General features: G+C 34.1%; 1 protein-coding gene across 3 annotated transcripts in view; it reads right to left on the bottom strand.

The window, feature by feature from the left end:
• Positions 1 to 11,870: 11,870 nt before the first annotated feature.
• LOC115223036 overlaps positions 11,871 to 27,500 on the bottom strand; it is a 35,760-nt gene continuing 20,130 nt past the window's right edge. For 2 of the 3 annotated variants that reach the window (XM_029793465.2, XM_036511883.1), the window contains one exon: positions 11,871 to 14,739. In XM_029793465.2, the coding sequence (XP_029649325.1) occupies positions 12,675 to 14,739 (2,065 nt within the window). In that variant the 3' untranslated portion in view covers positions 11,871 to 12,674. Of the gene's footprint in view, positions 14,740 to 18,766; positions 19,160 to 27,500 lie in introns of all 3 variants that reach the window. The other variant, XM_029793466.2, reaches the window with a different exon arrangement.

The raw sequence follows: 27,500 nt of genomic DNA, 5'->3' as shown, positions 1-27,500 counted from the left end.
TCATTAGATTCTGATTTCTTTTTACAATTCTCTTAATGATTATTCTGCCTACTTAATGACGTCACGAAATAAAATAAAATTCTATCTTGACACGATACATTCATCCCATTATCCGTCATTAAACCAAGAGAAACAAAAGGAGAATAGTTCTGTGGACCTATTCATTTTATGATGAATAGCAGAGGTGGAGGTTGTTGATGAAGTTTTCTGCTTCTCTGTCAATATGATCAATGACAAGTTCAAACTATTAATTATCCTGTTGAAATTAGGACAAAGAAAATACTGTTAGGCTAAAGTCCAACAGTATCTTTTTAATAATCTATGCTTCAAAGTAGGTATTTTTTTGTTCAGTGTCTTCGATCCCCAATATTTCAGCGAATTAATGTAGGGTTGCACTTACAGAGGTGAACATCAATAAAACACTGAAACTTGTCCACGCTGGTCTTAGACATTTGTCAATGGAAAATACTTTAATTGTCAAGTAATATTTATTTCCTTTTCACGCATCGTTGAATAACTATGCACATGGCCTTACAACTCCATCCCAGTCTATTCATCTCTTTATCTATTTGCCTGTCTGTCTAGCTGTCTGGCTGTGTGTATGTATGTATGTATGTATGTATGTATGTATGTATGTATGTATGTATGTATGTATGTATGTATGCGGGAGTATTGCCATTAGAAATATATTTTACATGCGTCTGTGTAGGTATGTATATGCGTTGTAAATGCGTTCGTGTGTGTGCGTTTAAATCTTCAACATCTTCAAAACTAAATTAGACATTGATGGTACACATTTGATAAAGAAAGGAGTGGCGCATTCTCTTTTTTTTTTAGATTGTTTAACCGAGTGAGTCCTAATTAATCATATCAATGATTAAAAACAAATCCACCCATGACCATCTCTTTCTGTATATGCCTTTGCTAAATTAAGACGGTAGTGTGCGAGATGAGAACTATCTTTATATATACATATATATATATATATATATATATATATATATATATATATATATATATATATATATATATATATCGTGACGTATTTTTGCCATTTCAATATGGCTAACCCCTAAGGGTGGATGCTACTGTAGTTTTTAGCCCCAGGAGGACACACTCCTCCAGCTGCCATAGACACACTTTCTGTGTCCTGTCAGTATTTGCAAAGGGAAGTCATCCTTCCCGTCTTCAACTTATGATACACACAACTCGAGTTTCGAGGTATTGACCTCTCGTCAGCGTGTGACAATCATAGTTGTCGCCGAGAATTAGATTTCCTTCACAAATACTTATACTTTTTCCAGCGGTCCACTGTCGCTGATATTGAAAAATGTGAAATCAAACAATGATAAATATCAAGTGAGTTATATACGTAGCGGTAAACATCGTGACGTATTTTTGCCATTTCAATATGGCTAACCCCTAAGGGTTATATATATATATATATATATATATATATATATATATATATATATATAGATATATATATATATATATTGTGTTTTACCTTCCTTCTTTTTCCGCTCTCCTGTCTTTGAAAACCTGTCCCCTCTTGTCTACGACTTCCGCCTTTCAGTATGTTTACCTCGTGAAGACCACTCGCGTTTTTTTCCCTCTGTCCTCCCACCTCGGGATCTTTCTTCTTTATGTTTCCGACGAAGAGCTCCGCTCGAAACGTCATACCCTCCTTCTTCCCTTTTTCCTGAGCGCCTAATAATACTTTATTGTTCCACCTCTTTGCGTTGTTGTCTTTTTTTTGTTTTCTTGTTTGGATTAACTTTATATATATATATATCTATATATATATATATATATCTATATATTATATATATATATATATATATATATATATATTATATATATATATATATATATATATATATATACATAATATATATATAGGGAGAGTTTACGAAAAACACAAAAGTCGAAGACAGGTGTGTGTGCAAAACAAACAGATGTATTAGTATAGCGCTCAGAAATAGAAAAAGTCTTTTACGTTTCGAGCCTACGCTCTTCTACAGAAAGGAACACAGAAAAAAAAAAATGAGAGAAACAAGCATATTTACATATGCTAAATTACTGACCATTTCTCGTGAATTGTAATCTGTAAACGTGGTAACTTAACAAGTGATACACACGTGGCTGGCATTCTACCTTGGAGACGTTATTTGATGTTTACAGCTGATAATTATAATGAATATGGATTTACATATAAAACTTAGAAACTCATCAGCTTCCAACGAACTAATATATTCCGCTTTATCTACTGAAGGATTTTTCTCCCATTTGGAGAATCAAACACGCACGCACACACACAGACACACGAGAGCACAAAATATTCTCAATCGTTTGAAATCTAGCAGTAATTGTTAGCGGCAATGATAGGGTTATATTTTCAAGAAATGAAGAATTAGTTCAATAAAAAAGATTACAGGTAAAAACTTGAGATTTGTTTGCGAAGAAAGTGACAGCTGCAGACTTGCTTCGATATTATAGGAGTTTATATGCATAGCTTAGTATGCCCAAGTAATCTTTGAAACGTAAAATCACGAAAAGTTTTTAGTACTTTGGTAATTTAGAAATTTAATGAGCTGCGAGAAATACTCAAGTGGATCGAAGATATGAATTTAGATAATAACGTTCAGGTACGGTGTATGGAGTAATGTACATAAAATTCTTTTTAATTATTTTGAATTACCCTCATTAGCTAGAGAAAGAAATAAAAAAAGAAGATGCATTTGTTAACTATTCACAAAGAAGAGGGAAAATAGTTTGAAGGCATAATGACTGAATTTCACAAGGCTAATTTTCAAGCTTAGGAAAATATATGATCTTTAGTTTCAGACGAGGAACAACTAGGGATGGTTTCGGTATTATTAAGACGAGTCTTAATAAAGTACTAGCAAAGAGGTTGGCACTTGTCGAGAGTTTTTTTTTTTTTTTTGGTCGGGGGTAGCACATATGTGCATAATCAAAACCCGGTCTGTCTACGACAAAATCCATCTCATACGATGTATTGTAACGTTAGTAATTAGTAACAGTCTTTCATGAGCCTCTCATCAACTTGGGTCAATCGAAAGTTTTCGATCAGGTCGACCATCGGTATACTTAAGCCAAAATTTAACAATGGTTTTCACACAATTTACATGCTTAGGAGAAAACATGGGCTTCGTTTGCAGGGAAGGAGACAAGTTTCGATCCCTTTTGATCTGATCGGCATAGCATACACTACTGAGCATCTACTCAAATGGTTTCTGTGTGGGGTTACTTTGACTACCGATCAGGTGCAGTTCTTCATTGAAATAACCCAGCTTTTGAAGACAGGAAAGCCGTCAGGTACCGATGGTTGACCTGATCGAGATCTTTCGATTGACCCAAGTTGATGAGAGGCTCATGAAAGACTGTTTTACTAATTACTAACGTTACAATACATCGCAAGAGATGGATTTTGTCGTGGACAGACTGGGCTTTGGTTATGCACATATGTGCTTCCCCACCCCACCAAAAAAAAAAACTCTCGACAAGTGCCAACCTTTTTGCCAGTACTTTAGCCAAAATCTTAATTTCTACATTTGGTAGAGTTATGGTTCGGAAATTATCAATTGCACCCTGTTTGTTCTTGTCTTCCCTAAACAGTGCCATCATCTCCTGTCTTACAAAACTAGGAATGCGCTCGTTCTGCTGTCGATTGCAGTATACTTTTACTAAAATGTTGGCGAAAAAGTCAGGCATATATGCATGGAGCTAATAGGACAAATCCTCCAAAGCGGGCAATCTGCACCTCGTGAACTAATCATCACATCCCGTATCTCAGTTGCTGTTGTGGCTTTTCATAGCTCTCTGCATTTTCCATGAGAAGTCGGAGTAAGCAAAGAGGTCTGCTCCCTGCTCTAACCCACCACTGGCTCCAAATAGTTGACTAAAGCGCCACCAAAAAAAAACCGCACACGCCTGCTTCGAATCAAGTTGTACGCGCTCATCCAGCACCATCAATAGCCCAGGCCCATCGAAGAGTTTTCGTTTCCACTTGCATTTGTGCACGAGCCTTAACATCTAATAAAGCACTTTTATTATGATTAAACAAGTACTATCATGCTTTCCGCAATCTTCAGGTTTTTATAGTAGCAGTATTAACCGACAGTTATCTTTCATAATTGATATTTGTAGCAGAATGCTTGATTTTGTTTTCTTTAAGTACTTTCCGGTTTCTTCCAGCAAGCTATATCTTACGAACTGTATTTTAACCAATGAGCGTTAAGCTTAGACGTCATGGTTTGATGAGTGCGCTAACATAGTTGATATTCATAAGAACTTTTTAACGAAGCAACGTGCTGTTTAACGGTCACAGCTTTGTGAGCGCACCAGTATAGTTGACATCGAGGCGTGTTATATATATATATATACATATATATATATATACATATATACACACACATATATATATTATATATATATGTGTGTATATATACATATAATACATATATATATACATATATACATATATATATACATATATATATACACATATATATATATAATACATATATATACATATATATATATATACTATATACATATATATACATATATACATATATTAGCGAGTGGCCTCCACTAACTATATATATATGGATAACTATATATATATATATATATATATATATATATCCTAGAAGTAAATAATGGCACAACGAAGTACCGATATTTACTGGAAATAGCGAACGTAATAATTTACTTCTATGTATAATTTCCCTCGCGGGCTATTTCTTTACTGGAAGCAATAACTTTTCGTAATGCATTACTAATTTCATATATATATATATATATAATATATATATATATATATATATATATATAATACGAAAACACTTAAATGATCAGAGTGCGGCTTAGCCGTCACGGCTTGATTACGCAACCAACATGGTTGACATCGACAGCGCTTATTCATAACGTTTCAGCCAGTGAGGGTTCTATAGCTTCTATTTTATTATAACCATCTTTAACAGTCTGTGCAATAGTCTAGTTGGGAATTGTGGGGATCTAGATTATCTGTAAGGAAACACCACACACACACATATATATATATCTAATCATATATACATATATATATATTTATAATATATACATTATATACATATATATATATATAATCTATATATATATATATATATACAATATACATATATATACATATATGATATATACAACTACATATATACATATTATATCTATATAGCATATATATATACTATAATCATACATATATACATATATATATATATCTCATCATATATAACTATATATTATATATATACATATATAATATATACATACATATCTATACATTATAAGCCATATAAGATACATTATATACTATTCATATATACTACATATATACATGTATATATACATATATACTATCTTATACATACATATATATACATATATATATATACATATTTACATATATATATATATATATATATCATCATATATTACTACCATATATATATATACATACTATATATACATATATAATATACATACATATAGATATATACTTATACACTAATATATATACATATAAATACATATACTACTATATACATAATATATCTATGTTCATATATTTACAGATACTACATATATACACATATAATATACATATATACACATTCATATATAATACATATATACACTATACATCTATATATATAATATATATATATCTACATATAATATAGTCTATATTGTATATACATATAATTATTATATGCATATATGCCCAGTTGGTTAGGGCAGCGGACTCGCGGTCGCAGGATCGCGGTTTTCGATTTCTCAGACCGGGCGTTGTGTGTGTTTATTGAGCAAAAACCTAAAAAAGCTCTCGAGGCTCCGGCGGGGGTGGTGATCCCTGCTGTACTCTTTTCACCACAATGGGGTGCCCAGCCTGGCCACAGCTCAAGAGCTGAAAACTGGAAAAAACAAAAAAAAAAAAAAAAAACAAAAAAAAAAAATATATATATATATATATATATATATAGATATATATATATATATATATATAATATATATATAAAGTCAAGATAGAAAATGCTAAATTAATTTTATAAAAAAGTCATTGAGACTTTTTCAACTGTAACAATTAAATAATTCAATTTAGAAGATTAAAAGAGAAGTTTCTCTGTATCTCTTGTTTACTCTTGTCGGTTCAAGGTCCATGTGAAATTCTTGGTAGGGAAGAAGAAGGAGGAGGAGCGGGAGATGGGGAGGGAGATTTGGGATTGCCTTGATTGTCGTTGGTCAGTTGTTGCTAGCAGTTCCTGCTGTTCAATTCATGAAAATATTTCTATTGAAAGGTTTGTATAGAATTTGCGTAGGTGTTATACTAAAAGCTTAGTGATAAAGTTAGGAAGAAGAGGGGGGGGAAGAGAAAAGAGAAGAAGAAGAAGAAAGAAGAGAAGAAGAGTAAGAAGAAGACGAATAAGAAGAAGAAGAAGAAGAAGAAGAAAGAAGAGAAGAAGAAGAAGGAGGAGAAGAAGGAAGGGAGAATATGATACGTGGAAGTATTGGGATGTTGATTACTTAAGTTGGCACGTTGTGGGTTATAGCTGTTATTGGTGCTAATTTTTAATGGATTCATAGGAATGTAATATTTGCGTATGTATTTGTGTTATTCTAAAGCTGAGGAGGATATATCGTTTGTCGTAGATGCGTTCAGAAGGGGCCTGTATTTGTAATAAAGAGAGTTTCTTTACTTATTCGTTGGCTCGAGTTGTATCGTCCCTGAATTGGTAAGGGGGGGATCCTGAAGCTTGGATTTTTGTTGTTGGCGCAAATATCTATGTGTTGGCTGAATGCTATTTTTTCTGTTTTGGGGAATTTTTATCTGGGATCTATGCAGGGCCATTCTTTTACGTAAACTATTTTTGTTTGGCCTATGTATTGCTTCTTGAACACCGAGCAGTTAGTGTGTATATCAGTTCTCCCGAAGCCATGTGAAGTTGCTTTTCACTGTGAACCGTTGTCCCTGTTTGAAGGAGAACTCTGATCCCTCAATTAGATAATCGCATATCCCGCAATTGGGTCTTCCACATTTTTTTACTGTCGGCTTCTGCGTTGATGAGCGTATTCGGGCTTGTGTTAGGAGACTTTTCATAGATTTGGGCTGTCTCTTGCTTTTTATGATCGTGTGTGTTTGGAGGATTAAGTTCATTCTGTGGTCTTTTTGTAGCAAGGGTATGTTTTGAAGGATGGTGCCGAAGGCTTCATTGTTGAAAGGGTTGTGTGTGGAGATGTATGGTAAGGCATTTGGTCGTAAATTTTTCTTTAATTTGAGATGTCTGAGTTCCTGGATGTTGAGTTGAAGTATATATATATATATATATATATAACATATACATATATACATATATACATATATATATATATACATATATATGCATATATATATACACACATATATATATACATATATATATACATATATATACATATATATACATATATATATATACAAATACATATATATACATATATATATACATATACATACATATATATATACATATGCATATATATACATATATATTACACACACATATATAAAATCTACATATAATAGGCATATATATACATATTATATGATACATATATATATACATATATATATACACCACACATATATATATATATATGTATGTATATATTATATATACATATACATATATATACATATATATACATATATATACATATATATATATACCCACACACAGACATTATCTATATATATATATATATATAATATATATATACATATACATATATATACATATATATACATATATATACATATATATCATTATATATATACATATATATATACATATATATTACATATATACATACTATATATAATATAGATATATATATATATTATATATATATATATATATACTTATATAATTAAGAGAAACGACAAACGCTAAGGCAAGACAAACATCTCAAGTCATATATAAATTACTATTATTGGGAAAATGTCATCAGAATATCCCATACTTTAGAATATCCCAGAAGCAGCTGTAAGACTTTAAATGTTTCCAATAATAGAAACTCAAATGACTTGAGATGTTTGCCTTGCATTAGTGTTTGTTGTCCTCTTTAATAATTATATATCCGATATATCGGAAATCTACAATGGTTCCATAACTCCTGTCACGGCTATGACCTTGGAGCCCTGGTAATCCGTCACAGCACTTACCCAGCGTACCTCGTCGTTAGATCACCTGTGAACTAAACCCTCATGTTGTGTATGTATATATATATATATATATATATATATATATATATATATATATATATATATATATATATATATATATGTATAATTGTATATATATATATACATATATATATATATATATATATATATATTTTAAAAAATATTTTTTAAATATTAAAAAAAATATGTTGGCACTATAAATATAAATGCATAAATAGATATACCAATAGATATAAAAATATGTATAAAACGTCGATATGGTATAAGATAAGACTCGTAGGTATTTAAAAACATTCAAAAACTCTCATATATATAAATACACAGGCAAAATGTAAAACATCAACATAATATAAGACTTATTGAATTCATAATTCACACAATAATTATTAATTCACACGATAAGAAAGAAGGTAAAAAAGATTCACAAGTTAATACACAGAGTCCGGTGGAAAATTTGAAATTACACATTAACAAGACATACTAATACACAAAGATAATGTTCCATCGACGGGCCGTTTCGGAGACGTGTCCGATAATATGATATAAATTTCATATTCTTAATGAGACAGACACTCCCCCTCATCAGGATGGAAGGACTTGTCCCAGACTTTGGCATCGAGAGTTACACAAATTCTAGAACCGGGCGTCACTGCATAATGCCAAGGACTCCAAATTTGCCATCAAGATGTAGGACAATATACTGCAATAGCCTGGGCTTCAGAGGTCCACAGCTCCAATATCCTCCCGAAGGACCTGAGAGACCTGTATGGGGTGGATGTAGGTGTCTTCAAAACAAAGCTGGACCTCTTCCTGTCAGGTGTCCCAGATGAGGGCAGCTGCATCAAACTCTCTCATGCACCAAATGTCAATTGCTAAAAAGCATTCGTGAAGTAAAATCATGTAGCAACACCAAATGGCGGTGCCCCAGCATGGCCACAGCTTGTGAGCTGAAACTAGATGAAAAAATAAATAAAAATAAATATATATTATATTATATATATATATATATATATATATATATTATATATATATATATATATTAATATATATATTATATAATATAATATATATATTATATATTAATATCATATATATAATATTATATATATTATATAATATATATAATATATTATATATATATTATATAATATATATATATATATATATATATATATTATTATATATTAATAGATATATAATATTAATTAAATTATTATATATATATATATATATATATTATATATATATATTTAAATATTTATATCTAATGATAGTATATATATATATTAGAAATATTTCATATATTATATATATAATATATATAATTCATTATATATATTATCAATATTATATTTAATTATATATTATCGGCTTATTATATTATATATGATATATATATATATATATATATAATATTATATATATATATATATTATATATATATATATTTATTATATAATTATTATTAATATATATATATATATATATCATATATATATATATATATATATATATTATATATATATATATATATATATATATATATATATATATATATATATATAGGGACCAGGACGCAAAACATCGGACAGTTGGGTGATACATAATGGGACAACAAAGCATCCAGATAGACAATACAAAGAAAAGAATGGCCTACATATGTTTCATAGCGAGCGGAACCTCCACATTTATATTCTCCACTCCTCCTGTGCTCTTTACACATTCTGATTGAATCTTCTATGTGTTAACATGTACCTCCTTGCAACATTGTAAACTTGCCTTTAATCAAGATATCCTTGGTTTGAAGAGTAACCTATCCAAGCGCGTGATGTATACCTCGCTTGGATATTCACCATTTCCGAGGTTTCGCCCGCTATGAAACATATGTAGTCCCACTGCGTGGCACCTTGGGCAAGCGTCTTCTACGATAACCTCGGACCGATCAAAGCCTTGTGATGGGATTTGATAGACGGAAACTGAAAGAAGCCTGTGGTATATATATATATAACATATGAAAGAAAGAAAAATGGAATTCACAAGATACTTTATCAATCACTGCGATCGTTTCGACACATCGTACATCGGTTTCTTGCAGGTGTGTCATTCGGTGCAGACGTGCCTCGTCAGGTGACTTGCCAAAAGTACCTCACTCTTTAATCTCCGTTTCGCTTATTTTGATTAGAATGTATCTCATTATATGCCTATAACTGGTGACAAATAGGGGGAGAGCCTGAATTAGAAACGGTCGAAACGATCGTAGTCATTAATAAAGAATTTCGTGAATTCTATTTTCTCTTTCTTTCCTACGTATAAACTTGGCGGATATGAAGGAATTCCAGTGGAACTTATGCCCCTACTACTGATGAAATCAGGTAGCCGAATACAGTGAACGTGCTTTAAACAATATGCTACCAGGTGTATATCCAAATTTAAAATGATTATTTATATATCATTCAGCTGCGGTAGTAGTTGAATAATATTCTTAAGGCCGCAATTTACTCACACGCAGCATCTTCAGAGCTTTGTCGCTAATTCAGTTCTTAACCAAATTGAAAACTATTAACATTTTTGAAGAGGAGTGGTCCCTAAATACATTTTGGCATTAAAAAAAGTTGAGATTTGGTCCGGTAGAAATAAGTTTACATCAAGTTTAGATTTATATAACTTTTTTTTTTATTTTAAAAACAAAATATATTTATCTTAGCTTCAGTGATAAAAGGATGGAAACGAATTTCATAGTTTTGATCCCATGTATCAAAAAATTTGTGAGGTAAAATATCCTGAAAAAAATATATAAGGCAAAAAATTGGATTCAAGAATAATTAACTTTTTTATTTTAAAAACAAACTATTTTTTAATTAAGCTTAAAAGATGGAGCTCAATTCGAGGAATTTCAAGGCATCAATCTCATGCAATGAAGTTTTAAAAGAAAAAAGATGAGTGTTTGTTTTTCAAATTTGGCGGTGATACTTTTTTCTGTACATTTTTAATGAATATAATTCTATAAGGGACTTTTAATATACGTCACCAGCATTATTGACGTAAGGAAAACATTATTAGTGACACCGCTAATTTGCAATTAGCTTAATTACGTCATCTGTATTAATGCAATTTTATCATAAAAATAAAAATAATTAAAATGTCATTTAGAAATTTTGGCAATAGCCTAGCCATTTTGGTAATCTTTCGTTTTAACTCGAAGGCGCATGCGCGCAGCTCAGCTGTTACGAAAAAATTTTAATTTTATTTTTATTTTTGTACATTTTGTTTGAAGTCAGTATAAAGTGAAAGAGAGAGGAAATGTGTTTTGTCAAATGATTTTTGAATGATCTGTTATGTGTTCTGTGAAGTAGAACAAGGTATTTACTTGGGCAACATCAACTCAGTATACAAAGTATTCATCCGCGTATACACGTCTTTGGTTATAAAAATCTAGAATTAGATTTACAATTGAATAAACTGTATGTATTGTGAAAACGCATTACGTTTAGACTTGAAACTCATTCTTAATAAATGCTTTGGCTGAACAAAGGAAATTTGATGTATCAGGAAGTGATTTCTTAAAATGGAAGGAGAGATACCCAATGAGGGTTACAAATGATGAAGCACTATTCAGTTTCCAGAAGAATTTGTGATTTTGAGCAAAATTAAGTATTACTTTCTAATATCTGAATTTATTGAATGTTTCAAAAACTTCTTCGACTGTACATCTGATCGTGCTCTTCCTAATTATAGTCCATCAACTCTAAACGGATCACATTATTACCTTAAACTCACTAAGTGAGAATAGACCAATTGCTTCACAAATTTTGGTGCCGAGGAACATGACCATGAGCAAATCGAAATTTCCTTCCGTTTCTTTTAAAGAGAATACTTATCCTCGTTTAAAAAAAGGTATTCAATTGATCTTAGGAGTTATTTTGGCTTTTTCTTTTGTACCTCATTTTCCTTGATTGGTCAGTGGTACCAAGTTGAATAACTATTTATTTTTGAATTTTAAGTTTTAAATTATTTTACAGCCATGTAGCGCTTTACGATGCAATCCAACCCGCGGACCATTCAATGCATGTCTATGTTAAGATTGCATTTGGTAGTTTATCAAAGTAATTTGTTGATTGGTTGGCATATTTGGATTAGTTACTTTAGTAAGGTATTTTATAACTGTAGTTGTGTTTTATGTCTTAGCGTCGATTTCTTTTAAAACATTTTTAAATGTTTTAAAATCTAAGTTTTTATATGAAGGTATTCTTAATAATTTGTAATAAATATATTGTTGCAGTATCTTTGTTTTTCTAATTAAGCATCACTACACACGAGAGTAAAATGTATTCTTTTGACGCTGTAACTGTTGCATTCTGCGTTTGTATACTTCTTTCTTCACTTTAGATTAATTGCTTTTGTGACAATAGCAGAAAGGTTGTAATTTAGGTATCGCAATACAATTTCCATGGCTGCCGTATTTATTGGTCCGACTAATGCCACCAACAAGTGTACATGATTTATCTTTGATTTGATAACGGACAGTCGCGTCGAACAGCCCTTTGCCTGGCAATGTGGAAATAGTGATCTGATAATCGATATAACTTTGTTCTGCTAAGTCACCGTAGGCTACATATCTGTCAATAACATCATGATGACTATATTGGAAACGCATCATCTCATCGTTGGCTTTGATCATCGAAGCTTCTGATATTTCACTCAACCGAACTTTCGAGCATACGTTTCTATATTCTGATGTTAAATTGTTAATCATCTTTACTAGTTGCTCAGCAATATAAATAACTGTATCGTCACTAGTGGTCACTGCTGTAGTCTGATGACAGGCACACCAATGAGATAAAATAGTTGCACGTTTACAAGACCTTTCCTCCGGAACTCGAGAGAACAAACTAATGCTTTTCATTTTTTCGGGAGAATATCTTTGCACTGTAGAATATTTCAAATTGGCTTTCTCTATATGGAGGGCATCTACCAACGTTTCATGAATGTCAAATGGTGTTGTGAGACGGCGAGAATTGATTTTTATGTTATTCAAAAGGTTTGGGTAGCGATGTTTGAAGAAAGGAGGTGGGATGATAAACATGAAAGGCAATCTCTCTTCGAGTCGACCTACGTATGTTTTGCGGAATGATCCGAATCGGATGCCGTGATCAGAAAAAAACACAACAAGGGTGTTATTAAGAAGCTGTTCATCATTTAACGTCTTGAAAAACTTATAATATTCAGCGTCACAGCGACCAGCTTTGTTGATGTCGTCGTGGGTGAGACGCCCAATAAAAGATAAACTAAAATATGGGGAGTCCTTGTAGACTCTCGCAAAGTCGTAAATATATTGGAGAATTATACCTGTTTCTGTTCGATCTCGAACGCAGTCTTTTGTCCAGACGGATTTCTCCTCCTCCATTGCGAGAGCAAATGGTCTATAATAATGGTCTGTAGGTTGTTGTTTGAAACCAAATTTTAGATAATTAAACGTCCCTATAGGAGGGTCGTCCTCAGCAAACAAAGTAGTAAATCCATGATTCTTATATCGCTTCCACAGGAAATTGTATTTATTTAATGGTAATCCACTCAGAGTTTCGTTCCATGGAAGCTCTTCTAGATACTTACCTGTAAGTAAAGGGATCAAGTTCACAAATGTATTATCCGCAACTTTATTGTAGCCCAGCATGCCAATGGCACCCAATTTTAATATATAACGATGTGTCATTTGCATTTGTCGCAAAAAATTTAAGCGTGACATGGAATCAATACCAACTAGAAGAATATTAACGGGGTTCTTTACAACCGAAGTGGTCGGTGTTGCCTTCAGAGTAGTCTTTAAACTAGAGACAGTTGTTTTTTTAGAGTTTTTGTTAATTTTTGTTAACATTGTTTCAATTCTTGTGGTCAGAACATTTTCTTTGGGCTTGATGGTTTTTTTATGAATAAAAGCATGAAAATTTGTATAGATCAAGTCATTTTTTAGCCCATAGCATTGAACTTTAATAAATTCGTCTTTTATTTTTATGTCATTATTAAAGAGTGTATCTGCAGGAAGATATTCAAACGAGTGATCATCTTTATCCAGTCTACGAATAGGAACGACTTTACAACAATTGAAGTTTCCTCCGTGCTTGTACTTTATTAACGAATGGTTTAATCTTAAGATTGAACCATTTTGATAAGTAAGAGAATGAGGTTCGGCACACGGTTTCCAGAAGCTAACACTAAAGTACGTTTTCACTGATGATTCAAACGGGTCTATATCTGGAATATGGCAAAATTTGGTGCTTACTAGAAGTCCGATTGCTGTAAAATTTGACTTCACCATCAGAGAAGTCATCTGAGAAAACCCTTGAGTGCCTTGCCATCGGAAGTTATATATCAACAACAATAAACCGCAAAACAGAATGCAGAAAAATATGTAACGACGAAGGAGGCACCGACACGACAAATTGTTTAAGAGAAATCTGCAAGTAAAAAAATAAATAAATAAAATAACATTGCTTTAAATGAGGCTAATGAAGAATCGACACGGATACATGCAATCAGAAATCAACAACGTACAATTCATTTAAGTTCAAACCATTGTATTTCAGCATCAACTATCATCTGAAAAATGCGGTTTGTTTTCTATTCCGTATGTTTTCCTTATTTCCATTAACTGAGGTAGAGACTCTAATTAATTTTACTATGTTAACTTTAAACATTAACACTAAAATTTCTCTGAAGTTATCTAACCATTTTAGCCTCATGAGTAACAAATGCCTAATAGTTACGTACTGCAGGGGTTTTCAACCAGGGTTCCGCCAGTACAGTCCAGGGGTTCCGCAAGAAGTTACAAAACTGCTAAAATCGGCAGTAATTTTTAATTCTCTTGTGCAGATATGTGTGCGTAAGACTATTAAATTATTGCACAGGGGTTCCTCGAGCCAGTGGAGTGTTTCCTTGGGGTTCCGCTCCAGCAAAAAGTTTGAAAAGCACTGACGTACTGGGATCCGTAGCTATTATGTATGCGTGGTAGTCTTGTTTTCATAAAATGTGCTCAACAGTCCATGCTATGTAAGTGCAAATCCCAGCGCTTTCTGCGTTAATTTGTATGTGCTGTAAAGTATAAACGACTAGTAACACTTCTACCGACAGTCCAAGGATTTAAGAGAAAAACTGAAACAAAACTTAACATCAATCTAGATAAAGGAAGTGAAATATGAGAATTTTACCTTTCACAGACATATAAATATCTATGAATCACTATAGAAGATGGTGTACATCACACACAAATGAAAGGGAAAAATTATGGAATATTAAAAATCTATTAGATCATTATAGGCAGCTATATCATAGGCAGTAATAGTTAGTAATATATTATAGGCAGTAATAGTTAGTAATATATTATAGGCAGTAATAGTTAGTAATATATTATAGGCAGTAATAGTTAGTAATATATCATAGGCAGTAATAGTTAGTAATATATTATAGGCAGTAATAGTTAGTAATATATCATAGGCAGTAATAGTTAGTAATATATTATAGGCAGTAATAGTTAGTAATATATCATAGGCAGTAATAGTTAGTAATATATTATAGGCAGTAATAGTTAGTAATATATCATTTACAGTTGAATGCTAAATGAACAATTAATACTAGAAGGAACAAGAAAAATAATTATTTCTACTCTAGACACAAGGCCTTGAAAATTTTAAGGGGAAGGGGGATAGGCGATTACGTCGACCCCAGAGCGTAACTGGTACTTATTTAATCGACCCCGAAAGGATGAAAGGCAAAGTCGACCTCGGTGGAATTTGAACTCAGAACGTAACGGCAGACGAAATACCTATTTCCTTACCACCCACAAGGGGCTAAACACAGAGAGGACAAACAAGGACAAACAAACGGATTAAGTCGATTATATCGACCCCAGTGCGTAACTGGTACTTATTTAATCGACCCCGAAAGGATGAAAGGCAAAGTCGACCTCGGCGGAATTTGAACTCAGAACGTAACGGCAGGCGAAATACGGCTACACATTTCGCCCGGCGTGCTAACGTTTCTGCCAGCTCGCCGCCCTAGAACAAGAAAAATAATGACAGCATTTAGAACACATTCATTGAAACTGATATAGAAAGACACGAAAATAACGGGTAAGAGCTTGTGCAACCATAAAACTTGTAAATAATTTACATTGTAGAATTACACAAATAGGTAGGAAATACAAAACAAAAATGAAAAAAAAAAAGCTGAAAAATACGAAACAGAAGCTGAAATCATAGATTTACAACAACGGAAATTCTGAAACGGCTAAAATCCATGATGAAATTAATGATGGCAAGAAAATTCATATACAGCCAATATCTGAAAATATTGAACAGGACAGAAATAGACAACGAAAAATTGCAACACTGACTGAAAAGTACAGAAGATAAAGTTGTGAGTGAGGGATACTTGATTGCGGCGCAATGTCAAAACCTCCCGTCTGGAGACTGCCTAAAGCGTCTGATAAAATAAAATACATTAAGTGATTGCAGAAGATATGAAAATTAATGAAAATCAACCAAATTGTTTTTGGCTGCTCGGTGTTAGCAAAAAAAAAAGCGCATTCACAGAGTTACTGAGTTAGGATTCACAGGCTGTGGAAGCTACGTCAACATTATGAAATACCAACAGAAAATAGTTATAATGATTTCAATAGGACGCTAAATGGAGTTTCATGGGTAGGCAGAAAAGAAAATAATGATTACATTTAGCATACACCAAAAAACGTCTCCGAGAACGAGAAAGCGACTAAATGTTTTGATATGCCAATAAGCAGAGGCTCCTTGAGCAAGACACTTTACTTCACGTTGCTCCAGTCCACTCAGCTGGCAAAAATGAGTTGTACTTGTATTTCAAAGGGTCAGCCTTGTCACTCTCTGTGTCACGCTGATTATCCCCGAGAACTACGTTAAGGGTACACGTGTCTGTGGAATGCTCAGCCATTTGCACGTTAATTTCACGAGCAAGCTGTTCCGTTGATCGTATCAGCTAGGACCCTCGTCGTCGTAACCGGCGGAGTCTTTTTTTTTTTAAAAGCAGAGGCAGGACGATGAAGGATAATCGAGCACATATCGTGATTAAGAAGAGCAGGGGAAATGCCTCATAATCAAAGTCGCGATTTGATAATAGATACGTGATACTGTATGGAGAAATTGAGGAAACTTCATCCAAATATAAAGATCATAAAATTATAGAGATAAAGTGATAAAAACAGAAACAATCTCCATCAGAATATGACAAAAAATGATAAAGGAAGTGGAATTACATAACCTAAACCTCAGGACTTATAAATATGCACAGCGAATATAAAATGGCCTTACGAGGCATCGTGCACACATTATATAGAGCACTCTCAATACAAGAGAAATGACAAAACCAAAGCAGAATACTGTACAGACCCATACAGCACCGACATTAACGAAATACATCAACCATGTCATGCTACGATGGGATACTTCAATATCCCTACAAGGGGACAATCAATACGAGTACCAGACGAATAAGAAACGGAATCTTGCAAGGAGAATCAATATTCCATTTACTATTTTGCCGAGTACCAACCCTGTGGACAAGCCATCTCTTCTTTATGGATGACCTGAAGATATTTGCAAAGGGCAAGAAGGAGCTGGGATTAGAGAACCGAGCCAAAGGTTTCATAATAAGAGGCAACTTAACTCAAACTAAAATTATTATAGTAGGGCATCGAAATCAGAGAATTAAACAAGAAACAGGCGTGCAAATAAGAGGAGGGGGAAACCGATGAAATACTGCAAACAATCATGACACAAAATCAAGAAAGAATATGACAGAAAAGTCAGGATAATATTAAGTTTTAATTTAATAGTAGTAATTTGATATTTGGTTATGATAGTCATTCCAGTTATAAATTACATCTTCAACAGAAAAAAAGCGAATAAACTATCCAAATGCACGTGTTTTCAATTTCAACTAAAGAGGATGTGGACCATGAAAATAAAATAGTACTAAAAACAATGAAAGCATAGGTTCAAAAACATGTTGGCCACACGAGGGTTCACAATACTACATACAATCCAAACTATATCACTGTTACGTACAGCCCACCATTCAACGAAACTACACGACACACCCCTGTGTAACATCGAGATTCAATGACTTATGGGATACATAATACTCTATCCAGCTGCAACTCTTAAAGTTCACGCAAACCATTCCATACTACACACAATAAACTGCTGACACTGGAACACATGTGATGGGGCGGCAGGCTTTATCCGTCACACAATCAAACGCAAACTGGCACTGAGGTATCTTCAAGGAAGTCCACTCAGTTGCAAATATTCCTCCATGTCAACAATCTAATGACAACTTTCTCCTATAAAATTGAAACCCATGAAAAGTTACGTGAGCGTTGCCCTTTCGCCACTTACCACACCATTGAAAGCAAAAACTGAATGGGATTTGAAATATCTGTCTTTTGCTTACCTGTAATGACAGCACTTTTCCAGTCGGAGCATTCTGTAAGGTTTTTTTCCTATCTGGTTTATTGTAAGTCCTTAAAACAGTCGATAGACAGAAGCAGCTGATACAGATTACATTATTATATTTTGTTACGATCTATATCGATCGCCTTTTTATCTTTCTTCCTTTTTTTCCCGATGCAGCAGCTGCGTGCGATGAGTGAAATACCTGGCATTGAATAGATCACGCCAAAACTTGTTTCAATTTTGGACTCATTTTTAAACTCTGAGTCATGTACAATGTACAGAAATTCTCACAAGACTTTATGTATAAATGCAGAATTATTTCGCTGTCGGTTATGCTTTTGTACTTATCCTTATAGCTTTGGGCATCGGTATTTTCTATTTAAAATAAGCCCTGTTGCGACATTAAAAAAAAACTAAACACATCTCTTTCTTATTTAAAGACGAATGAAACGAAAACAAACGACGACCGGACTTCAATGATCCGCAATAACAACTGATGGTTATTGCAGATTAGGTGTTAGAGGAGATGTTACTTCATAATTTAAAAAGTTAACTGAAAAACTGTATAATGCTGGTAATTCCTCGTTGAATTATCGTCGTTCAGAAAATGAGCAGTGAAAATAATTACCCTATATAATATATAATTTATTATCAATGACGTACGTGTATCAAAAGTTAACACAAAAATTCAACCATTTATACATAAAAAACAATGACACAGGCATCGTTCCATTTAATGCCCATCGCTGGGGAAAATGCTGTAAAAAGAATTAAAGAAAAATAAGAGACCGGAAACGAAAAGCTATATGGTGAGTAGAGAGAGAGAGAGAGACAGAGAGACAGAGACAGAGACAGAGACAGACAGACAGACAGACAGACAGACAGAGACACAGAGAGAGAATGTGTGAGAGAGAACCCTAGCGGTGAGAGGTCGAAGAGAGGGTGCTCTATTATGTCATGCTGTTAAGTGGCAATATTTTCACAACTGACCCTCCCCACTGCTGCCGTCCCAAATCCTGCGGTCAGTCGATGTTATTCACCACTTCAAACCTGTTGGCCTTGGGTTTAAATTAGAAACAATTATGAGACAAAAGTTTAATGGTGTTTTACTTGACTATCTTCATGTTTCAGGCAATAAGGTTTATAAAAGATGTTGGCGAATCTCGGGCAAGGTGGTCGTGGTCTAGTACGGAGAGATGTAACAGGGTGATGCCGTAGTAGGATGGTGAGAGTGGGGTGTTATGCTAATAGAAGTGAAGTGGAGCTAGGAGGAGAGAAAGAACGGGTAGAAGGAGGAGGTTGTACTTGGGGTTTATCGAAGGGGAAACCGAGCGCAAAGGGTGAAAGATGGTGGAGTAGAAGAATGGAGAGAAAAACCGTGGAGAATTGACAAAATAGAAAACTGGAAAATGAAGAAAGGAAAATGAGAAAAAGATATTAAAAAGTTTTTAAAATATATTAAAATATAAATAAAATAAAAAATATATGAATAGTGAGCAATGGGGAAGCCTTTGGAAATCCTCGTTTGAGAAAATTAGAAAGACTTGTTTTTTTTTTTTCATTTCCAAAGTTCAAAGGTTTAAAAGTTTCAAACGTTTCAAAAGTTTCAAAAGTATAAAAGTTTAGAAAGGTACAGCGGTAGATAGACAGATAGATAGATAGATAGATAGATAGATAGATAGATAGATAGATAGATAGATAGATAGATAGATAGATAGATAGATGGATGGATGGATGGATGGATGGATGGATGGATGGATGGATGGATAGATAGATAGATAGATAGATAGATAGATAGATAGATAGATAGATAGATAGATATGTTTCTTTATTAGCCACACAGGGCTGCACAGACAGAACAAATTACAAGGTAGAGCTTTTCTTTTGGGGGTAAAAAAAAAGGGGGATTGGTTTTCGATCAAAAGGGATCGTAAAAGGAAAGAAAGAGGACAAAAAAGGGGAGGATTTTTTTAAAAAAAGGGGGGGGAAGAAATGGGGAGAGGAAAAAAGATAGATAGATAGATAGGGGGAATTCACGAAAAACACAATAGACGAAGACAGGTGCTGTACAAAACAAACAGATGTATTAGTATAACGCTCAGGAATTGAAAAAGTCTTTTACGTTTCGAGCCTACGCTCTTCTACAGAAAGGCACACAGAAAAAAAACAAGGAGAGAAAAAAATGTGTGTGGTGGCTACTGATCTATCATGGCGACTGATAGATAGATAGATAGATAGATAGATAGATAGATAGATAGATAGATAGATAGATAGATAGATAGATAGATAGATAGATAAGTTTCTTTATTGGCCACACAGGGCTGCACACAGATGGGACAAATTACAAGGTAGAGCTTTTCTTTTGGGGGATGAAAAAAAAACCAAAAAACGAGAGAAACAAAAAAAAAGTGGCGTAGGTTTTCGATCCAAAGGGATCGTGAAAGGGAAAAAAGAAAAAAAAAGAAAATAAAGGAGAGAAAAAAGAAACAAAAGAAAAGAAAAAGGAAAAAAGAAGAAAAAAGGGGAAGAGGAAGAAAAACAAAAAAAACGATCAATAGGGATCGTGTATCACAGTGTCATGATGTACGGTGTAAAGGGGGGAAGCAGATGAGGTTTATCCGTGGGAAGAAAAGCCTACGAAAAAGATCACGGTAACCTCAGTCAATATTGTTATATGTTACCACATTTGTTTGCAAGTGGGTAACCCTCTGTTTTCAATTTCTGGGTTCATAAGACTAAGCTCAAGGTGGCTTCATCATTCATACGTGCCATCCTTGCTACATTCACCCATCTTTTTTTAAAACATTCGCTAGACAAAACTTGCCTCTCTACTCTCACTTTCCTTTTCAAGTGGTACTTGAAGAAGTTGATGAGAGATTGACCAGAGAGGAAAGTGTTTGTCTCTAATCCTTTCAGGCGCGTCCACCAGATACATTCTTTCGCCATAGCCACAAGTATGATAAAAATAGCTCTTCCTTCCCGTTTGAAGGAAGGAGGCGTGACAATATTAACGATAGACTCGGCTGATAAACCGACACGTCCCACACGTGACAGCAGTCGTTCGACATAAGCCCACAGGTCGGAGATTGTTGGACACTGCACGATTGCGTGCAGAGCGGTTTCGTCGCTCTGCCCCGTGTTTCTCGAGCCATGCCTATAAAGCTTATCCCGAACGGGCAGCGCTTCACGGTAGTACCGCCAGGCCAGGGATCTCTGGAAGTTATCCATAGGTCCCGCGCCGAAAGTCGTTTGAAACAGGCGGGTCAGGTATTCCTCGTCGACGCCCAGGTTTGCCCCAAGATCGTCGTCGTACCTCCCCTCCACTAATCCCCTATAGAATGCTTTGGTTGTGTTGAAGTCACTCAAGGTCGACCCGGGACGGCAGAGTTGCTTGAGAGCAATGCGACACTCGCGGTGCCATTCGCCCTTCCTCGGCCTCTTTTTGATCCACGACTGCAATTCGGTCATAGAGACGAGCTGCGGGAAAGCGTGCCCCACAAACGGCGACCACACCTGTTCACCGTCGTCTACATAGAGCCTGAGATGTCGCAGTCTCAGCGCGTGTCTGCGCATCATCAACCACGGCATGCCCAGTCCTCCTTTTAACGGGTGTTGACAGCAAATGGATCGCCTGACCATCGGGACGCATCCTTTCCACAAGAAGCGGAAGAGAATGCGTTCTAGTTTGGTGATGGTAGGGTCGGGACAAGGCACGACGGTCAGGCGGTAGTAGATGACGGACGTGATGTACGTGTTCGCCACCTCCGCCCGACCTTTTAGGGACAGTTTCCTCTCGGCCCATTGCCGGGCGAGAGTGACCACCCTACTCGTTATCTCGTTCCAGTTCTTCTCCACTTGGAGGTCCGGACCGAACCAGACCCCGAGCAACTCGACCGGACCGTCGGTCCAGCGTCCCACGACGGAGGCGCTGGTGGACGGCATGGGCTTGCTTCTCCAGGTGCCTAGTCGCAAGCCCACTGACTTTTCCCGGTTGATTTTCGCTCCTGTCACCGCTTCGTAGTTTTTCAGTGTCTCGCCGACCTGCTCGATGTGCTTGTGGCTAGACACTATGACGGTGACGTCGTCCGCGTATGCAGACACGCTCGTCCCGCATCCCAGTTCTCGCGGGATGACCCTCAGAGTTGCCAGCTTCCGCAGTAGTGGCTCGAGAGTCAATACGTATAGAAGCGACGAGAGAGAGAGAGAGAGAGAGAGAGATAGATAGACAGACAGACAGACAGACAGACAGACAGACAGACAGACAGACAGATAGATAGATAGATAGATAGATAGATAGATAGATAGATAGATAGATAGATAGATAGATAGATAGATAGGAGGAGTTCACGAAAAACACAATAGACGAAGACAGGTGGTGTACAAAACAAACAGATGTATTAGTATAACGCTCAGGAATTGAAAAAGTCTTTTACGTTTCGAGCCTACGCTCTTCTACAGAAAGGGACGCAGAAAAAAAACAAGGAGAGAAAAAAATGTGTGTGGTGGCTACTGATCTATCATGGCGACTGATAGATAGATAGATAGATAGATAGATAGATAGATAGATAGATAGATAGATAGATAGATAGATAGATAGATAGATAGATAGATAGATAGATAGATGGGACCTACTGTTGGCGTGTCGTCTTGTTACTAGTTCTAGGGTGAGTGGGTTAAGTGAGCGCTTTCGGATCGATAATCCTTCTTCAGACTTGACATTTTACATGGTTGTTACTGCTGGCGTTGGTCAGAGGTTCTGGAGACGGTAAATGAATTTCCAACTGTCAAGTTCGTTCCGGCGGTTGAGGCTGGTCGCCTTCTTAGTGATGAAATGAGCCATCTTTATTTGGTGGTTGACCGTATCTGTTCCCCTGGCCAATATCCAGTTGGAAGATTCTCCATCGCAATGTCGGTGCTGTTGGAATACAGCGCTTGGAGTTGTGGCCTTGTAAATATGTCCTTTCACTCTGACATGGAGCCGTCGTTTGGTCGATCCAATATATTTATCCCCGCAAATACAGGTCATTTCATATATGACATTCGTTTGAAAACATAGCCTGGTACTGTCCGTTGGCCGGCTAGGCTTGATGGGACATTGGTTCAAACAGCATGTGGTCTGTATGTTGTTGTTGTGGAAATGATAGTGTCTAAGGGTGTGACCTTGTCTCGTGATTCTAGCATGTACATAAAAGCGACGAAAATATTTTGGCAAATTAATTTAAATGTTGAAGTGAATCTAACGGTTTTTGTGTGTTTTTTCACGCTGCAGTTGTTTATATATATATATATATATATATAATATATATATATATTATATATATATATATATATATATATATATATATATATATATATATATATATGGGTATTCTATACTTTATAATTTAGCGAATGTTTGAATAAAACATAGCGGTAAAGTTGCGGGAATCTTTAGTTCTAAAATATTATGTTTACGAAAAATACGGTATCACATGAATTATGTACCTTATGACAAATTACACTCTCTATCTGGATATAATTATATGTATGTTTGCATTTATGGATTTATGGACATATGTGAGTGGATCTGTTTGTAAATACTTAGTTAATACCACGGCCATGGTGCCGTCTGGGACGGGTGGATGTCTGCATGCATGTATGTGCAATCGGTTGAGTTCCTCTGTTTTGCATGTATATAGTTGCGATGGTACCTCTTATATTATTTATATATGTGTTTATTTATGATTTGGTTGTGTATGTGGGTATGTCTGTGTGTATGTGTGTGGGTGTGTGTGTATACATATAACTATGTATGTATGTGCGCATGATTTGTGGATGTGCGTGCGCGTGTGTATGTTTCCTAGCTAACTAACCGTAAAATTTCCATTGTAATTCAAATTTAAAACTATAGGCCAATCGAATCCATCTATGAAAATCAATACCATGCGGGCAGAGGAATTCGACTGATTGCGTATATATGTGGATGTCCGCTTGCATTGGATGGTACAGTCGTGGTGTTATTAATATTAATATTAATTTTATTGACTTTTTGTGTAATGACACATTTAAATATATTGGACTGTTCAATATATATGCCTGCTTGGAATGTGAGTGTACATGTTGTGGTTTATTGATGTTGGTTATGGAACTGTGGAGTTCAATATGGAACATTATTGTGTTTGTTGATATATTGATCTATATTGTTTATATGTATTATTGTGTATATATATATATGTAAGAATAGAGTGTGTATGCACACATATTTATATTTATATGTAATTTTTTTCATACTTGCATTAAATTCTCTGAAGAGGCCGTGAGATATTCTTGTTAATGTCTCATTTATACCTGCTTTATATGGCTAATAGGTTAAATGGGACATACCTGTCTTCACGGCCAAACAGCTGTCAGCTACAATGTAAATGTATTTCTATTTCTATTTCTATTTCTATGTCTTGTTATATTTGTACTATATTAGTATAATATCATTTCTATTGAGTAATGGTTTAATAAAATATTGATTGGGTATTATCTGATGGTTGATGATTGATTTAGATATATTTCTATTTCTATTTATCCGTCTATCTCTATTTTTTCTATATTTGTATATATATATATATATATATATATATATATATATATATATATATATATATAATATAACAGTGGAGTTGTGGGGTACCGCACGAGTGGAATTATATACGAAAGAAGGTTTGAAAATGCAATTTAAAAGATCTTTATTTACTTTACTGATTTCACTCTTTGGAAAAAGATTGTCAAAAGTAACATGTAGAAGTTTGGTTGCGTTAATTATTGGTTGTTGCAAATTGCTACATTACATATATACAGTCTTTGGTAACAGGGACATGTTAAGGACATAAAAGAGTTCAACAAAATCGTTGATGCTTGAAGGAGAGACAAAAAAAGACAGGTCAGTTTTAGCTTCACCACTATTATAATGTAAATCTTTTTGAACTCATAATATTCTGTACGTGTATACTGAACTTTTTTAATAATTCCTCCTGGAAATTACCTTGAGATGTATAATATATTTGTTGTAATCTTTGTGGCCCATTATTCAATGAGCTTGTTAAACTTTTTTTTATTCTCAACATACTCTTGTCACCAAAGAATGTATTTTTATATGGATTATAGTACTCTGTGTCAACCAATATTCTGTGCATGTTTGAATATACAGATACAATACCAATATCAATTCCTTCTGGAAACTATCTTAAGTATGTCCTTGAGAACGATTATTTATGTAGTAATCTTTTGTGCCCAATATTTTAAGAACTTGTTGAACTTTTTATGTCCTTAACATGTCCCTGTTACCAAAGACTGTATATATGTAATGTAGCTTTGCAACAACCAATAATTACGCACACCAAACTTCTACATGTTACTTTTGTCAATCTTTTTCCAAAGAGTGAAACCGGTAAAGTAAATAAACATTTTTTAAATTTCGTATATATATATATATATATATATATATATATATATATAATATATATATATATTGCTGAAAATAGTAAGACAACAAAAGAATGGAAGAAGAACCTCGATATATGTAAATAGACGAATTTACCTGTAAATGTAATACGTGACAATTATTCGGTAGCCATGATAAAACTCCGAATAATTGTCACGTATTACATTTACAGATAAATTCCTCTATTTACATAATATCGAGGTCTCTTTCATTCTTTTGTTGTCTTACCATTTTTATTAATATATAGATACACTAGCATTAAAGACCCGTCGTTGCCGGGTCATAGTGCTAGTGCATGTATATATGTGTATATATATGTGTACATATTACAAGTACATCTATATATATACATCTACACATAAAATGCAAAATACAAAGTTATATCTTGATATCGCTAGTGATAACAATACTCAAAATATATAACAGAGTGGAATTGTTAGCTTTTTTCTCTACATTGTATACTTTATAGACAATAGTCTTTTCTTTAATTTAATTTTTTATTATCCATCTGGACTATTCCATTTCTGCACACTAATTTTATTTTAATTTATTCCCATTCTTTGAAACCACTTATTCAAGTTCAAATCATTGATGCAATTTTATACAATTGCTATTTTTACTTTTGTATGTTACGGTTATATTATACTTTAGTTTGATTTTAATTATTACTTACTATATATATTCAATTGTTATTTTATTTTTATTGTTAAAGTGAAAGCATCTGACAAAGAGAAATATTTTTGTTTCACTTTTACACGTCATACTGAAATAGTGGAGAAGATATGATATTGCTATGGGCTCGCTCTAGGCAAGAATTTGAACATTTTTTTTGCCGATGACACTCCCCGGACCCTAAGTAAGGCATGTGTAAAATTTGAATGAAATTAGTTGCCTAGTTCTCAAGTTTTAGGGAAACACACAGACAAATAGACAGACAGACACACACACACACACATTCTCAGTTTTATATATATAAAGATAAACAACTGCAGCCTGGAAGGTGTTTATAAGCCATTTAAGAAACACACAAAAACCGCTAAATTCACTTCAACATTTAAATTTAATTTGCCAAAATATTTTCGCCGCTTTTATGTACATGAACTAAATTTTGTCAGTGAACAGGTCGCGGTCGCAAAGCGATGAAAATATTTTAGCAAATTGAATTTAAATGTTGAAGTGAATCTAACGGTTTTTCTGTGTTTCTTAAATAGCTTATAAACACCTTCCAAGCTGCAATTGTTTTCGTTCCAGTACACGATCT

This window comes from Octopus sinensis, linkage group LG21 (assembly GCF_006345805.1).
Source record: "Octopus sinensis linkage group LG21, ASM634580v1, whole genome shotgun sequence".
Classification (NCBI taxonomy): Eukaryota; Metazoa; Mollusca; class Cephalopoda; order Octopoda; family Octopodidae; genus Octopus; species Octopus sinensis.
Note: the sequence above shows the minus strand (reverse complement) of the source record. Positions and strands in the feature narration are given on the sequence as shown.